General features: G+C 46.4%; 1 protein-coding gene across 2 annotated transcripts in view; it reads right to left on the bottom strand.

The window, feature by feature from the left end:
- The window catches only part of l(2)dtl (WD40 domain-containing protein denticleless), a 33388-nt gene that overhangs the window by 2047 nt on the left and 14396 nt on the right, over positions 1 to 16945 (bottom strand). For both annotated transcript variants that reach the window (XM_089558700.1, XM_089558701.1), the window contains exons 8-15: positions 15924 to 16003; positions 14507 to 14610; positions 13642 to 13752; positions 10213 to 10325; positions 6914 to 7003; positions 4278 to 4386; positions 1609 to 1754; positions 363 to 746 (exon numbers count right to left, since the gene is read on the bottom strand). In XM_089558700.1, coding sequence (XP_089414826.1) covers positions 363 to 746; positions 1609 to 1754; positions 4278 to 4386; positions 6914 to 7003; positions 10213 to 10325; positions 13642 to 13752; positions 14507 to 14610; positions 15924 to 16003 — 1137 coding nt within the window. The remainder of the gene's footprint in view (positions 1 to 362; positions 747 to 1608; positions 1755 to 4277; positions 4387 to 6913; positions 7004 to 10212; positions 10326 to 13641; positions 13753 to 14506; positions 14611 to 15923; positions 16004 to 16945) is intronic.

Below are 16945 nucleotides of genomic sequence, written 5' to 3'. Positions count from 1 at the left end.
TTTACGTAGGGAACGTCAGCAGAGCTTGGCAACGCATAGGCCGCGAAAACGGGAGAGTCCTGTCAGTTACTCATACCATCACCTCCATACCACGCACTCCGGAAACCAAGTTTAAGTTGCAGTGGGTATATGTGGTTGATTTTATGGAATCGATAGTACTGTATATAACAAGTAGCATCGATATGGCTATCGGTAGTACTATCAATAGAACTATCGAGACTACTATCGATAGTTTTGCATCACTAGAACAGCAGCGACAATTCCGTCACTTTGTCCCGAATGTGCTAAACGGCAGCGACGAATCGCGCCAGTGGCAAGCGGAAGAAAACGATGCTCTTCAAAGCGAAGGGCGGAAGACGCACCTTGTTGACAACAGAAGCTTGCTTGTTGAACAGCCTGGCCATGACCTTGTGTTTCTTCCGGCTCTGCACCGCACTCGGAGGAGCCGCGGCCTTGGGGTCTTCCGCGGGCCGCGGCGGAGTCTCCAGCATCTGCAGTATGGGCTGGTTCTCTAGGTCGTGCACAGTGGTCGTCAAGCTTATTGCGTCGTGGGGGCTCTTGGTGGGGACACCGGCGTCCGCCTCAAGAGCGTCCAGGTGAGGGAGGAGACGCCGCTGAGGCACGTTGAGGGCGCTGTCGCAGGCCTTCTTCCGCGGAGACAGGATGCAGCTGGGAGAAGGGGCGGGCCTCGCCTTGCTGCCACTGCCCGAGGGGGCTCCGCCGCTGCCCGCCTGGACGCAATGTCCCTGCAGAGATGAACAGAGCACGTCCGATAGGGCACACTGCAAGGAGTACTGTCTGCTAGCACTCGTTTACCACTCAAAACAGTTAGCTAGTTAGTTATATTGATTTTAATGGCGCAAAAGCAACTGAGGCTATGACGAGCCAAACACAAGGTTATAGGTTTGGTTTGGTTTATGGGGTTTAACGTCCCAAAGCGACTAAGGCTATGAGAGACGCCGTAGTGGAGGGCTCCGGAAATTTCGACCACCTGGGGTTCTTTAACGTGCACTGACATTGCACAGTACACGGGCCTCTAGAATTTCTCCTCCAAAGAAATTCTAGCCGCCGCGGCCGGGATCGAACCCGCGTCTTTTGGGTCAGCAGCCGAGCACCATAACCGCTGAGCCACCGCGGCGGCCGTAAACACAAGGTTATAGTTTTTGTAACATCAACAGGTGGGGATGAGAGTTCTGAATGAAAAAAAAAGCCCGATGTACGGAACGAAGGCGGGAAGAGTTCAGAAAGTTCAGTCAACTCAGCCAGCACCAGAACAATGTGGCTGACTGGCCGACATACACAGACACACAAGACAGAGTAGGGCACGAGTATGAAAAAATCACTGGAAAAGGCTGACCAACTTTTGCGTATGATTGTGGGTTTTCTGTCGCATGTAGAACTGTATTAATTCACTGCTACCAGGCAGTGCGCAGAGGCGACAGACAACATGATGCAGAGATTTAACGAGATTACGTACTCTACTTGGGAGCTGTTTCAGGGCCCCTTTGAAGGGCCCTGTGTAGTACTTCCAGCATTCCTGGCCAGCCGTACAAGTGAATGCCACCCCACGGCCCCTCTAGTCGTACGACGTAACGCGGACACACTCACCTGGGTGACGACCAGCCTGCGCTTTGTCGGAGGTGTAAGCCAATCCACCACTGAGGACTTCCGGCTGGGGGTCCGAAAGGTGCCTGCCGGGTTGGACGACCCGGCCAAGTTGGGCGATGCCGCAACTGATGACGGCTCGGCACTCTCTGAAAGCAGTGGCCGAAAAGTTTGCGTTCTAATCTGTTCCATCCTGGTGCACAATGCTGCACATTCAAATTACACCCTGGTGCAACGTCATGACTGCAGAGAACGCTTTTTTTTTACCCAAAGTTCAGCGTCGGAGCGGCCGGCATCACAGTGATGGCACAAGGAGCAGCAGTCCAACGCTGTGCCTGCACGGCAACCGCCAGACTAATCTTGGAGCAGTGACGCTCCATTTCTCGAGGTAGCTTGCCCATCAAGCTACGAATTTTATCCCAACAATTTCTACCCACTGAAGCCGTCAGATGAAAGTTACGAATTTCCAGGACTTTGTCATCAGTGGCTCCCTGATCTCAAAAATGTAAAAAAGTGACATTCATTGATAAGAAATTCATTACATATTAGTTGATTTCAGCCAATTTTTAATATCCGAGTGCCTAAGGTCCATAAAGCCATGGCTAACACGCAGTCTATGCAGAAATTCAAGTTGAAAATTCAAAACCCCTCTATCACCTGTAAATGCAGCATCACAACCGCATAAATTTTGGGTTTTTTTTTGCATTAGGGTTAGCTTTTGCACCTCTGACAGCTTATACTTCAGCCTTGCATTTATAAATACGTTGAAGAAGAGTGTTACTTGAATTATGCTAGCAGTTCAAGTAGATGTGCGGGCAGAAATCACATTTTTGCTCTCTGTCTCATATATGCAATGTCGGCCATTACTATAGTGAGAGGGAAATGAATCCTGGTTACATCTCGCTGCCTCAAGGCGAACCCCTCGTCAGGGGTACTTTGGAAGAATTGTTGCTGAAGCATTTCGTTTTTGGCAAACAGGACGAGCTCTTGTTTTAAGACCATGTTCTCTGCTAATGCTTCCATGTGGCAGTGAGAGAGCATGGACTGGCAGAAAGGGGCAGAGGTGCCTGAAGATATTTGTTATGCAGTACAACAGGGGGTGGTAAATGTCTACATCGGAGTTTCCTTACAATGGGCTGGCAATGATCATCATTTGTATGAGGGATGCTACTTGTTCACTCCTGATGTTCACTGTAGAGCGAATGCCATGCCAGTTTTGTGCTGCAGCTCATCTATCGATGGTACCAAAATTTATCGTGCAAACTTTAGCAAAAACTTAGCTATCGATGGTACCAAACTTTAGCAAAAACTTAGCTATCGATGGTACCAAAATTTATCGTGCAAACTTTAGCAAAAACTTAGCTATCAATGGTACCAAAATTTAGCAAAAACTTAGCTATCGATGGTACCAAAATTTATCGTGCAAACTTTAGCAAAAACTTAGCTATCGATGGTACCAAACTTTAGCAAAAACTTAGCTATCGATGGTACCAAAATTTATCGTGCAAACTTTAGCAAAAACTTAGTGCAGTAGCATGATAGCCTATGCAATGTGCTACAGTACTGCAGTTTCATGAAAAGAAGACCTGAAGATGTGCCTAACTAGGACACTAAAAAGTCCGAGTTCAATGCTCCACTGAGTGCTCCAGTGGTGTCATGTAAATGGCAGCCAGCAGCAATGAGCTTTGCTCACTGCCAAGTTACATCAAGGAAGATATGCTGCAGCAACCCGCAAGGCCAGTGCCAGCTATGTGAAGAAACGAACAAGGCAGCGCCAGCAAAGCGCTGGGACCTTCGCCTCGGCCAGACACTGTCGCCGCTGATCGCTATGTGGGCAAATTTTCGATACATGTGGTCGCGGCACCAACTTGAAAAAGATCGTCAAATTAGACATTTTAAAAAGAGCGGGAGATTGTAGATTCGGTGGCACAAGTTGCCATCCAATACAAAGGGTAAAGCCATTACCATCCATCCATCCATCCTCTGCAGACAATGTAACTGCCACAACTAAGCCTGAGCCCCCTTAAAATGCCACCCACATCTTCGTTCAGTATAATGGTGAGAGCTTCCAAAGTGCAACACGTGATTGAATAAAACTTTTCCGCTAGCCTTTTCAGTTCCTTTACAAGTAGTTCGAAGACCAGCTAAATTCGATTATGTCTTGTAACCCAACGGATTCTGATTCCTCTTCCTGAGGAGGCTTTTGCAGCAATGGCAACAACTGCTTGGTCCGAGTACTCCCATTGAGAAGCTGTGACCGCCACATTTGAACGCTCGCTTTCACCACACCCCGTTTTATTTACCCCCCCTCAGTTTACAGAAGTTACTTCCAAGTTCCTTTTGCACCAGTCTGCGGACCGCCATGACTGCCGTGACAACTTCTGTTTCGGATGAATGCATGCTACGCCAAAGACTGAGCCCAGTTGGCCCACAGGAAATGGCGCACTACAACCAGAACCAGGACATGAACTCTGCCTTCTTTAGGCTCTAGAAATCAGCCCTAACAGATGCACTGCCACAAAGGAAAAATGCATCCCATTTGGGGAGCAGCACAAAATGTCAAAATGACCCAGGGGGGGGAAACAATACTAAAGTGGTCAGGTGTCGTCCGTGGCTGCACCTAAACATGCCAGATCAAGACAGCAAGCTGGCAGCGGAAGCGACAGGCGTACCTCTCACCACAAACACCTCGGCACACGTGCGGTCCTGCGCTGACAGATCTTCCAAGGCACTGGTGGCGTCCCACAGCAGCACACGGTTGTCATCTCCACACGTGACCAGCTGTGGAAAGGAAAAGGGTTACTCTTGCGTGGTAACTAAATTAGTACACTTCACAATGACAGCACAACTCAAGGAGAGGAAACACACATGGACACTGCGATCCTCTAGAGAGATAAGACTAATGTCCTTCTCAAGCCCTAGTCTGAAACTGCACAATAACCACACAGTCGCAAGGCAAGTTGTTGGACAAGTTGGATCCGATATTCCATGACTACAGCGCAACGAACGGGATGATGATGATGAAAACGTTTATTAAAGCCACAATGCCTTAAGGCCGGTTCACATGCAAGCGACTGAGCGATTGAGCGGCGCATCGCAGCGAAAATTTCCAACTTGTTGAAACCTCACCGCTCGTCACAGTGACGACTCAAAACAGGTTTTTCCGTCGCGGTGACAGGATTCGCTAGCATTTTCGCTGGCATGTGAAACGGGCTTTAGTTGAAGGGAAGGCTGATCGGGTCCCTAGTCCGGGACGCCGCTGGTGAAAGCCGCTGCCCGTGCTCTGGCGACGAGGGCTCGTTGTTCCTCAAGGTCCGAGCTGGACAGAGCCGCCTCCCAGCCCCCCCCGCGTTGGCTGATTTATGATCTCAATGCTGTCATTTTTCTGACAAGCCCATACCATGTGGTACAAGTTTGCCTTCTGGCCACAAAATTTGCACTGTGTCGAAAAGGACTCGGGCTCAATGGCGTGAAAGCGTAGCTGGGTTATTGAAAGACATAGTTTGTAGCCTGCGAAGGTGACATTCCTCTGATTTACTGAGACCCTTAGCGGGCCTCGGGAGTGTCTGCCTTTCAAGGCGCAAATGTTCCGCTAACGACATATTCAGAAATATTGCAACAAACGGGACAAGAAGGACACAGCGCTGTGTTGAGTCCTTGCCTGTGTCCTTGTCCTGTTCGTTGCGCTGCAGTCATGGAATATTCAAACACCTCACTCAAATCGCCAGCTTAATCCACCCAATTATGCCGTTTTTCCAGAAGAGTAGTAAAGTTCATACACGTTACAAATCATACCGTGCTCCAGGTAACAGCAGTATGTCAGAAGTGCTCCAAAAAAATCGTGGAAGCATTCAAAATTGCCTTCCAGATGGATGCACAATTATTTAACTTCACCTGTACTCAAAGCCAAGCGCTTGCTTCTAATTTTTGTTGCCGAAAAAAAAAACTTGGCCCCTCTCCCCATGTGACAAACCTGCATGAGACTGCACAGCTCGTTCCATAGTGTCTGTCAGACTAGAGTAGAATATGGATCATACGAATCTTGCAGGGTTCTAAAAAACGTTCATATCATCCAAAACTTACAAAAAATATCTGCATTTTACGAATTCGTATCATGGAGATTCTACTGCACCAGGGATATGCGAATATTTAAATTTTCAAACACGCATCGCATATGAATATGAAGAAAAAATATATATATATTCCTCCGAATATCGAATACCTGTTCGGTATGACAAAGAAAAATTTCCCAAAAAATATAGGCAGGCAATGCCACTGTTCTTGTAGCTCTGTTTTTTTTTTTCCACAATAGTGTGTCATCTTTGCAAGCGAAATGAAACAAAGGTAGACTGACTCAGCATAACACAAACACCCAAAATAAACATGGCATGCATAGAAACCCATACTGCTTGATTAGGCAATATATAACAGTATGCAGCCTGTACTGTGGTCATGCAAAACAAGTGATGAAATCCGTAAACTGACTCGCAACTAAATATAACACGAAGGGTAGCAACACCTCATTAATTTGGAGTGCAAGGGGCTGGAAGAGTTTCTCCAATTTCCAATTATCTGAAGGTCAAGTTTTTGAATGCCCCTGCAGAAATGAAATGATCCCACAGAAGTGGACAGGGTGTTTGGCAATTGGTCACACAGCCCTAATGCTGATGCCATACAGAATACTTTCAAAGTCCATTTTTAACCAACTTTCCACACTTTGCAAGCGATTTTGTGCGGACTCTCTCGCGTTCCACTCACTTACAAAGTTAACACCGCATACACGCGTGTAAGGGCCGCACTTTTTTTTTCTTTTTCAGATTCGAGGGCCAATTACAGAGGTGCAGCCCATGAATGCAATGTGCGAAAAATAATTTTTTGAAGAAAGTAAAAACAACGCACTAATAAGGAAATTGGTGCGGTGTCACCATCATCAAATGCACTTCTCATCCATGCCAAATTTCTCGCCAGCCACACGCGTGTTCGAGAGCAAACTCTACAACTTCTCCATTTAAAGCCAGCCGTGTAGCTGATGCCTGCCCATCGTGTTAAAATTCCAGTGTTCGGTGGCAGTTCGTATGGACAGCGGGAGTTCGCGGAGGAAAAAAAAGTTGACAATGATGATGATGACCCACGACTTGATGTGCCATCTGTGGGCAGTGCCTGGAAGCTCCTGTGCGCACGCATTTCAAAGGCTATTCCCAGCTGAGTCCTGGAAAGGTTCTGTGCGGCCTTTACAAGGATTTTTTTGTTTTTTAATATTTCCTTTGGGGGAAAAGTATGTTAGACATAGGGGGGCCCACACACTCACCCTAGCGGGGTGCCAGGTGTCCCAGGAGAGGGCGGTGACCTCTGCCCGGTGGCCAGGAAGGCGCAGCTTGGGCCAGCCCGGCTGGTCCACCTACAGATTGCGCAACACAACCCCACCAGGGGGAGCCACACAACACAGTCAGCAAGATGCACGCTCTGCAATGTCGCACAAGTCGCACCCAGTGAAAGAAAAGCACGCATCAAACGCAAGTTTCTATCAGGCTTAACATCAAGCTTTCGTTAGACTGTTTTCAAACCAGCATGAGCTCGTGCATCCCAAGTTGAAAACAGAAGCATGTTGGGAGGGATCATTAGTGCAAAGCGGTGCTCTATCAGGAATGCACGTGTCCAATGTAGAAGTGATGAGAATAAATATTTTTCCTCCTAACTATCGTGTCCAGGCCACAAGAAAGCCAAATATTTTGTTTTCAAATGCAAAACAGCTATCGTTAACTTTTTTTTTTCCGGCAGGTACAAGATTTTGCACAAAGTGTGACAGTGGCTTGAAACTGTCACACTAATAAAATACCACAATTTGAAAATGTGCACCCAAACAAACATGAGATCTTTTTCTCATTCGAAGATGCACATTGGTAAAGATTCACAGGGCGATAAAATGTTTTCATGGCCGACCCATTTTTCGGACTCCAAAAATTCGGACTTGCATGATATTTTAGACTTTACTGAGGAACTGTCAGACACCACATTGGAACGTGTACATTTACAATAAACGAACAAATAAATAACTAAATAAATAAATATTCACAACTAATAAATACTTTAGACAGCATTTAAAAGTTCGATTTTTTCAGACTAATACTAACAGACGTCAGCAAAGCTTTTTTGGCCCAACATAGGCGCAAGCAAGCATCGCTGTCAGAGGGAACCGGCGCATCGTTGCCGTGAGAGACGGTCCCTCGGATTTTAACGCAGGAATGGACTGGCTGGTTCCTCATTGTTGCTACTCAAGTTAAGGGGGGATTTGAGGATCAGATTCCAAAAATCACGAAAAAAGTTGATTTTTGAAAAGTACACTTTGGCATCTTCAACACTGTTTCTATGTTGTACTGAAATATTTCATCCAGAAATAAACTTTAAGTGCTCCAAATGCACATATTTGTCGTCATCTACACATAGCACTGTGTGCTAGCTTAAAACTTTCACGCTTGTTTTCTCACAAGTTTGTTTTGAGCTTAATACCTTGTTTGTGGAAAGCGTAGCACAGCAATGGGTGCATGGATTTTTACCCCGTTTGTTTTGTTGGGATCACTGAAATGTGGTCTGCGTCAAGACAGTCTCCGATTTACCATTTAGGTTCACATGTTTTTATTACATGGTAATTAGAGCGTGATACATACTAGACATAAAGAGAAGTTGCATATTGTGTCTTCCAAATAAAAGAACAGAGAATTTTTTTTTTAAATTAAGAGAGTCTTGATTCACACTACACTTCTCGGTAAATATTAAAAGCATTTACAGACCTGTAGCCTGTTTTTTTGTCATGCTGGTCTTTCCACAAGCAAGCAACATGGGGACATCATTTAAACAATGATAAAAGGGAACCTACTGAAGCTGTCATTGTGAAACTTTATATGTGATTGTTTGGTGCTGTTTTAAGCCGGTGTGCCAAATTTCATCATTCTAAGTAGAAAAATAGAAAAGTCGCCTTCGATCCCCTCACCCCCCTTAAAGGGACCATAAAATGGCATATAGTGGGGTTAGGGTTCTCGGTACGTGTGGCACGCATAGAGCAGCATGTTCACGGTATGACCCGTGGAAGTGTCGCACAGTCTGGTCCTATCGGTGGTGCGAGACAGTGAGGACATGATGAAAGCTTAACTTTCACTTGAATACAATCTACAACAGTATTGCCAGTCACAAACGGAAGGCAGGAAACGGTGCAGTTTCAAGATTTCTGAGGCCTGCTTTTCGCAGCAAAGTGATTTTTGAAGAGCGCTATCTTCACTATGCCAGCCACTGCCTTATGAGTGGACGACTGTAGGACCGTAGACAAACTCGGCCTACATGATGGCAGATGTAACACTACGTTCACTGTTTGGAAAAACAGCAATTCATGTATTTGCTGGCTGTCATAAAAAAACGCTGTTCATAATATCAAGGATGCCAAACTTGCCGGCAACAGAGAACTCGGCTAGGTCACCACTCCGAGAAAAACCTGCAAGTTCGCTACGTACCGAACTGCGCACACAAACCTCTGGTTTTTCTATTTAATCGATGATTTGCTCCTGTTGACGTTAAAGGTGCACTGAAGAGGAATCTGAACTCGTCTTTTTTCCGCCGGAACTCGATCTACACGTTCCGAGCATTCTTAGAAACTTCGATTTATTGTCCTGTGTGGCTGATTTTCCAAATTAAATCGAATTAACGTCCGGCTCCCGCCTTTTTTTTTTTAATTCTGCCTCGTACAATGGGCGGAGTCGACCAACGCGTGGAGTGCCTTTCAGCCAGTCCCGTGGCGGCTTGCCGCTCTGCCATCGGCGGAGTAATACGTAGTAGTCCGTAGAAGCAAATAGTCCGCGCATATTTTTATTTCTGCGGGCTTATTTCGCGGCTATATTATCTGCGAATGAAACTATTTATTCACGGAAACCTAAAAAACAAAATAAAGCGAAAGCAAAGCCTCCACGGAGCTGGCTGCAAGGCACTCCACGCGTTGGTCGACTCCGCCCACTGTACGAGGCAGAATTTAAAAAAAAAAGGCGGGAGTCGGACGTTATTTTGATTTAATTAGTAAAATCAGCCACACAGGGCAATAAATCGCAGTTTCTAAGAATGCTCAGAACGTGTAGATCGAGTTCCCGCGGCAAAAAGACGAGTTCAGATTACTCTTCAGTGCACCTTTAAGCATAGATATAAACGCTCCCCTTTCTCGCACAAACTCTTGGCTTCCTTTGAGTTCAGATTACAAGGACTCGACTGTAAGTTACACTTTTCACAGATTTTACTGCCTTAATCCTGCACTGTGTGGTGTGTGGCCATGCCACAGTGGAGAGCTGTGGATTAATTTCAGCCACCTGAGAATGTCTGACATGCACCAAGATATCTTTGTGGAAAGTAGCCAGGTCAGTCGGTGCATAACTCCAGCGGGACAGTGCAAGAAAAAAATGGGACAAAGACAAGAAAGGACAGACAAGCGCTGTCTAACCATTGGAAATCTCGGCGCGAGAGCACACTGCATTTCGCCTCTCACGAAATGCGTCCCTACTCGCTGCCAGGTTTGATCCGGACACTAATTAAATGCCACCATCGAGAAAGAAAGGAGGGGGGAGGGGGACTTGCCTGCCAAATGTAGGCGGAGGAATCCGAAGATCCGCTGGCCAGGAAGCGGCCGTCAGGGCTCAGGGCCAGCTTGACGTAGAAGGAGTGAGCACTGTGTCCACGGTACTCGCCCACTGCATGTGTTCGCACGAGAGGAGGAGAGGGGTGGGGGTGAGGAACGCACATCTCCATGCCACAGACAAGTCACAATAGCGGAATCTTAAAGGCACACTGAGGAGAATTTGAAGTTGGCTTGTTTCGACAGAATACCAGCTCCTGATTACGAAAACGCCACTCGTACTGACAACAAAGCTCCTGTAACATAGAAAAGAGCAAGAACCAAAATACAGGTATCGCCGCCACAGGCCAAACTCGCAAGTACAAGCGTGGTGACGTCATAGGACAAAACAGTGTTGCTAGAACCAATGCTTCTAGTAACACTGGAACACGAGGAGCTACAAATCACTGAGGCGCAGCCAATGCACGCGTAATTCTCCTTCACTTCGCCGGATGGCGCCACGTATCCGGCAGCTACGCGCGCGCCTGCAGCATCGGGACCAATCAGCGCCTGCTCATCGGCTGTGGACGGGCTCCCGGTATTCCGCTAACGATAACACGCTATGCTAAAGGTGTCTATTTGCTAGAACTTCGTTGACGACTTCGAGAACGGATCCATCGTAACGCCGGCGCAAACGTGAGCGAAGCGACGGTAGCGACGGCCGCAATAGCCGATAACGTGCGGCAGGCGGTAGCTTTCATTTCGGCTGCTGCTAGGCCGCTCTGCTGGCCGTCAGAAATCACGGAGTCTGCGTTGCGTCATGTGCACGTCATGTGTCACGTCACTTAGTCCTGTGTCGTCATAGGAGAATCCCAAGTTTGAATCTGAGCGGCGGGAAAAACTTTTTCAACTTCGAATCCAAATTTCTTAGAAATAAATGCATCTTTCGCTGCCGGCCAAGTGGCAACAAAGCCATGAAATGCCGAACTATCGGATTTTGCTATAATAAAAAATATTAATAGAGCTCTCCTCACTGTCCCTTTAAAGAAACGTGCATTTTTGCAGGCTGATTTCAAATATGTAAATTAATTTTATTTAAGACAAGTCATTGTGCACTTATATAATATGCTATGTAACTTTTTGCCGACAGCTCTCAATAAATTTTGCTGTAGGAAACTTGCTACGACGCATGCCATTGGCTTGTCTTGAAAACAAACTATGCAATAAGGGTGAAATTATTGTCCTGCCTATCTTAGAAGTTCAGTTAGAGGGTTTTGACTCTGGCAATTGACAAACGGGAAGAAACTAATGATTTCAAAATCCTATAACTCGCCTTCTACGAGAGGCAGGATGATACCTTTACCCTTATTGCATAGCTTGATGTCAAGAGAAACCAATGGAATGCAGTCTAAACAAGTTCCCTGCAGTAGAATTTCTTTCAAACCCTCAGCAAAAGTTACCTAACATATTGCACAAGTGCACAAATATTTGTTGTACATAAAATTAAATGACATATTTGGAATCAGCATGCAAAAATGCATATTCCCTGAATATTTCACGGTTCTGCCTTCATTAATAAAAATTCATTTTTAAGACCCTCTTCCCCCTTAACTGCACCACCACTGAACTTGCCCACTAAAGGGACAGCAAGGACAGCCGCATTAGATTTTTGCTCTTAATAAAAATCGACTGCGCTGCTCTTTCGGGCAGCAAAAGGTGCCTTTAGTGCCGACAAAACCGCATTTAACAATTCTACTCCCAGGTGATTAATATTAATGACGCTTACAGCGCAACACGTCCTGTGACCACAATCTGGAAGTGGGCGGCCACCTACCCTAGCCTAGGAGATCCACAATTTACTTGCGAAATCAGCCGGTTATGACCACGCTTCAATTTCATTTCGGGATCATCTATAGCTGAGAAAACCTTTGTTTTTCAGTGAATGCAGTGTCTTTGTTGTTGGAATGCAGTGGCCTAATGATACAGGCCAATTCTGTCCCCAGTCTCCCTTCATAACACAGCTCCACACCACACTTGCAAACCAAGAACAACACTAGAACAAAACTGTAAGCAAGGACACAGACACCGCCATTGCTACATCGCAACTGTTAGCATTCTCAACACAGTGTTTCCCTTCTCGAGAAGCATCTCATATTCTGCAACTGGCCGACGAAACCAAAACGTTAAGACCGTTGCATTAGTAATGAGTATTCCGTCATGAGCACTATTCAAAGGCCCTTACTTGTTCTTTTGGCTACCTCACAAAAGACAACACCGCAAAAGAATTTAAAATGTCGTAGGTTGTAAGCAGCCCCTCAGTGGCCCAAAGTAAATGGCCGCAGCTATACAACCCTTTTCATGGCCTTTTCTTTTTTCTCTCTCTCTTTCAGGATACAAGTGCAGACATGGCCCAAGTGCCAATCATTACGACCAGCCTGGACTGGGCCATGCGGCATGCCATGTTATGCATCTTCAAAGCATAAACTGCAGCATAGTAGTACTGGGTATGGATGTCTTTAACCCTTTGAAGGTTTTTGCCGTATATGTACGGCGACGGTTTTCTTTCCCGCAATTGTCTTTGCCGTACGGGTACGGTTTCGATCTTCCGTTTGAAATTTTGCGCCAAAAAAACAATGCGTGCTCACTGGGGGGTGCTGCCACCTCTTAGGAGTTGCAAGAAGTGTTTGAATTTTGTGCTGCCTTCTTACGGAGATAAGCAGAACTTATGTCTAGCTTTAGCGCGGCGACACAGACTGCGGCAACACCCCTTTTGTAGTTTTGGTTTCGCCACGTGATCGCAACGGAGTCGCGCGAAATTTGAGTTTTCTTTTTGCCAGCACTATCTTGCAGGGGCTGCCGAAGTTGATTTCTATCTTTATTGGCGCTGCTCTTAGCTTGCTTATCACCGTTGCTCGCGAGGTATTCTCGCCCGCTGTGGCAACGCGCCTACGCGGTTTCGATTCCGCCGCGGGATCGCAACGGAGTCGCGCGAAACGTGTTTTCTCTTTGTGGGCACTGTTTTGGAGAGGCGGCGAAAGTTGATTTCTATCTTTATTAATGCTGCTCTTAGCTTGCTTATCACCGTTGCTGTTCTATTCTATTGAACATTTTCCAGTTGTGAGTGATGCTGTCACCAAAGTACTGTTCCTAATTTTTTTTTTACTATTTATTCTCGATTATATACATTTTGTAGATTCAAGATCCGCAATAAAGTAATTTGACCACCTGGGAAAGTTTTCTTCAAAATAATTCGACCCTCAAAGGGTTAAATTCAACCCGTCACAGTCTTGTAAGCGTCGGATCAACAAAAGCGGACCAGCCATCTATCCGCAGCACATTTTATGGCAGATTTCCTTCCGCAAAATGATGGACAAGCGGCACGTCTCCCACTTGAAAATAGCTCACAAACGCAACAAACCGCACGGAGTGATCAATGCCTCCCATCCACTCACGGGGTTCGTCGGACAAGCGGCCGTCCAGGAGGTCGAACTGGTAGATGTGGTTGTCTGTGCAGCTGGCAAAGAGCCGCCTTCCCGAGGCGTCCAGCACAAGTCCGGTGTAGCCTGAAAGACAGGAGAGACAACACAGGTTCTTGGTTTCCATTGCTGCATTCACTGCTCCCAATTTGACTTCCATTTTAGCTCACAACAAATGCTCTGGCTATAATCGTCAAAAGCATCTCTCACACTTGAGTACACACTTAAGTAAGCACACACAGCATTGGCAGTGTTATTTGTTTACCCAATAAGTTCGGAAATCTCCAACTCGGACAGTCTTGCAATCCCTACGTGGGCAAAGTGACCCTTCACTTATTCGTGGTCAACTGTCCGAAGCACGCCGGAGGAGCTAGAAATAAAAACTGTAAGGCAATCCTAGGTGGATCATTTGAATGCGATAGCAGCCGAACGTTCGTTATATCCGATGTAAAACTAAACCTGGCAGTCACACAGCCTTGCTTCCTTGTTAGACTTATGCAGCCAGCTTGGAGCATAATGTTAATAGAAAACTAAACACGTGGCTAAATAAAATGGGTGTGTGTGTGTGCGGGGGGGAAACGGGAGACAGCAAGTCTAGGTAAGCATAGCAGCCTACCGAAGCAGGGCTGTAAAAAATATCTGAGGCAAAATTCAAGAACCTCCAAAGACAAATGAATACAAAAAGAACACTCGGTAGCAAAGTGAGCTGGCCAACCTACTATGATCGTCAAGATGGCAGAGGATACAAGCAAAGTTAACCTCATCGATGAATTTAAATGAGCATGTTATCCCAGTGCAATCCTCCAAACCGGTGCTACAAGGTAGCAAAGGGTACACTTGCCGTGGACGGCTGTGCTGTGTCCTGGGTAGGGCAGGGTGGTGAGTGGCCGGGGGTCATTCTTGAAGAGCTGGTAGTTCTTCCGCAGGTCCCACACCTTCACTGCCCTGCATGGGGAGGGAGAAGGGTTGAAGAAACTACTTTTGAAGTGTACGTCTCAAGGAAAAAAAAAAAGATAATAATCTCGGGTTTCATTCCCTTCAAGGAATGACAGAGAGACTTCGTCACAGTGTGAAGACGCTGGTCTTCAAGACCATAACAGGTAAACAATATTGATTCTCTGCTCTCTTTCATGTTCCCGCATAGACTACAGGCTTGGGAATCCCCAGCATGTGGGAAACAAACAAGCAAACCGATGACCATGGCTAGATGAAGGCCCAATTGAGCAGGCAGTTTGAGGTGGATATAGGGATGCGATCAGATCCACACACAAGCACAGCGCATGCAGTGAACATGAAATGCAAGTCTCCCGTTTTCTTTTTCTTCCTTCCAAGCAAAACGAATTTATTGAGAACAAAAATCTGGCCACTGTACAGAGACACCGCATTGCGACAAGCTTCAAACACTACTCAAGGAAGCAATAACTAAAGGTCATCCGAAGAGATTTGTTCGACACCTCTACACAATGGCTGCGAGAGTGCAGACTGTTTGGTAGCCGTCATGGGCCTTCAGGTCCACGTGCACATAAACAAGCAATACTGCCTGCATGGCACTAGTCTTGATGCCCCACACTTTGCTTGCAAAAACGGGTGTTGACGAACAATCAATATTAATAAATTAAACAAATTGGTTTTTGAGGAAAGTAAACTGGCACAGTATCTGTCTCACATATCTCCATGAACACCTGAAGCGCGCCTTAAGGGAAGGGAAAAAGGAGGGACTGCATCTGTTTTGTCGTTTTCAGGATGTTGCACCACACTGCACATGTGCGCTGCAGAGAAGCTGCCCTGGCACCTGACTGCTGCCAGTGCTTGACTGTGATTGTGCGTCCCTAGACTCGACCTTCTCACGTGTTCTCCCACATTCGGATGGTTGCAAATGTATCGTGTGATCAGCACTTGGAGAAATTATCAACAGATTAACTGGAAAACCACATTAGCCCAGAGATTAACCTGCCAAAAAATAGTGCTACTCTAAGAGGCATTTTTATTAGTCTTGATTTTGAGCACACGAACTAGGAACATATCAATGAGGTTCTACTGTACTTGTCTGCTCAGAACAGGATGTGATGTCCTCTACCATGAACCTACCTTTCCGAAATTCTCGTCTCCACTTTCCATCGAGACATGTCGTGAGTGTCACGTGGTGCGCACAGCTGTTCCCTGATCCATGTTATGTAAAGACAGCTGAGGTTGCCCACACCAGCCAAGGCACAGCTCAACCGCTGGTACAAAGACCAAAGGAGAAGGTCAACACTCACCCGTTGCTGGCTCCGCAGGTGACCAGGTGGTGCTCATCGCGGAAGATGCAGGCAGTGACGCTGCCTGTTGCTGCCGGCTGCTGCAAGTGACAACACAGGCACACACAGCTGATGACACAAGCAGTGAGGCTACCGGTAAAATCTGGTAATCTGCCAGTACGTTAAGCCTAGCAGCACCAAGCAAGAAGCCCGAAACCTGCTAGTGTGTACTCTAGTCTCGCTTTTGCGGCGCAGGCGAGCATCGTGATAACGTTTTATTCTTTTTTTCCTCTCTGGTGAACCTGCCCAATGGGCAATGGAATCCTCTTGGACATCTCATAGATGTCCTACATGTCCACAGGATGTCCAAGGTGGTTTCAGTGCCCATTGGGCAGGCATTGACCTAGTATAGGCACCACTGCTGTGTAAGTGGCAGTGTGATGGTGGTTCTATGGGGGAGTCTCAACAGCACGACTCTGCACCAGTATGTTTGTAAAGCACGTTGCAAGATGCCATTGAACAATGGAGCAATGACATTTCTGGCAGGCCGTCTAAAGCTTCGATTTCGAGGTGCATATGACCCCTATTTATTGATCTGCAGCGATGTGCCTAGCACCACTGAAATGCCTTCGGGCAGCGCAGTCTCACTACAGAACCTCACAGGACGAAAACAGGAGTGGTTTCATAACGCATGAAAAAAAAAAAAACATTTTCATACTGCTTGTTACATGAATATGTCCATTTTTCGATATCATCAGAGTGCCACATTAAAATCAAGCCATGGCACTGAGTTCGAAGGGTGCCCGAAGCTGACAGGTTTTTTTTGGAAAATACAGGTTCTTCGTTCACCACCTAGTCCAACCTGTCAATGTGGCCCAATTTCACGAGAAAGAAGCTTTCGCCTTAGCAAAATTTTACGCAGGTCCTGTGAATTTCGTTGCAGTGGGATTCAAGTGTGTACTGGCTTCATTTAGCTAGAACAGATAAGACCACCGCATGTTGCTAGCGCTGTGCTTAATTCACTTAATCCGAAATGCAATCAG

The sequence above is a fragment of the Amblyomma mixtum genome, chromosome 8, assembly GCF_055824585.1.
Source record: "Amblyomma mixtum isolate Tamu chromosome 8, ASM5582458v1, whole genome shotgun sequence".
In the NCBI taxonomy this organism is placed as follows: Eukaryota; Metazoa; Arthropoda; class Arachnida; order Ixodida; family Ixodidae; genus Amblyomma; species Amblyomma mixtum.
Note: the sequence above shows the minus strand (reverse complement) of the source record. Positions and strands in the feature narration are given on the sequence as shown.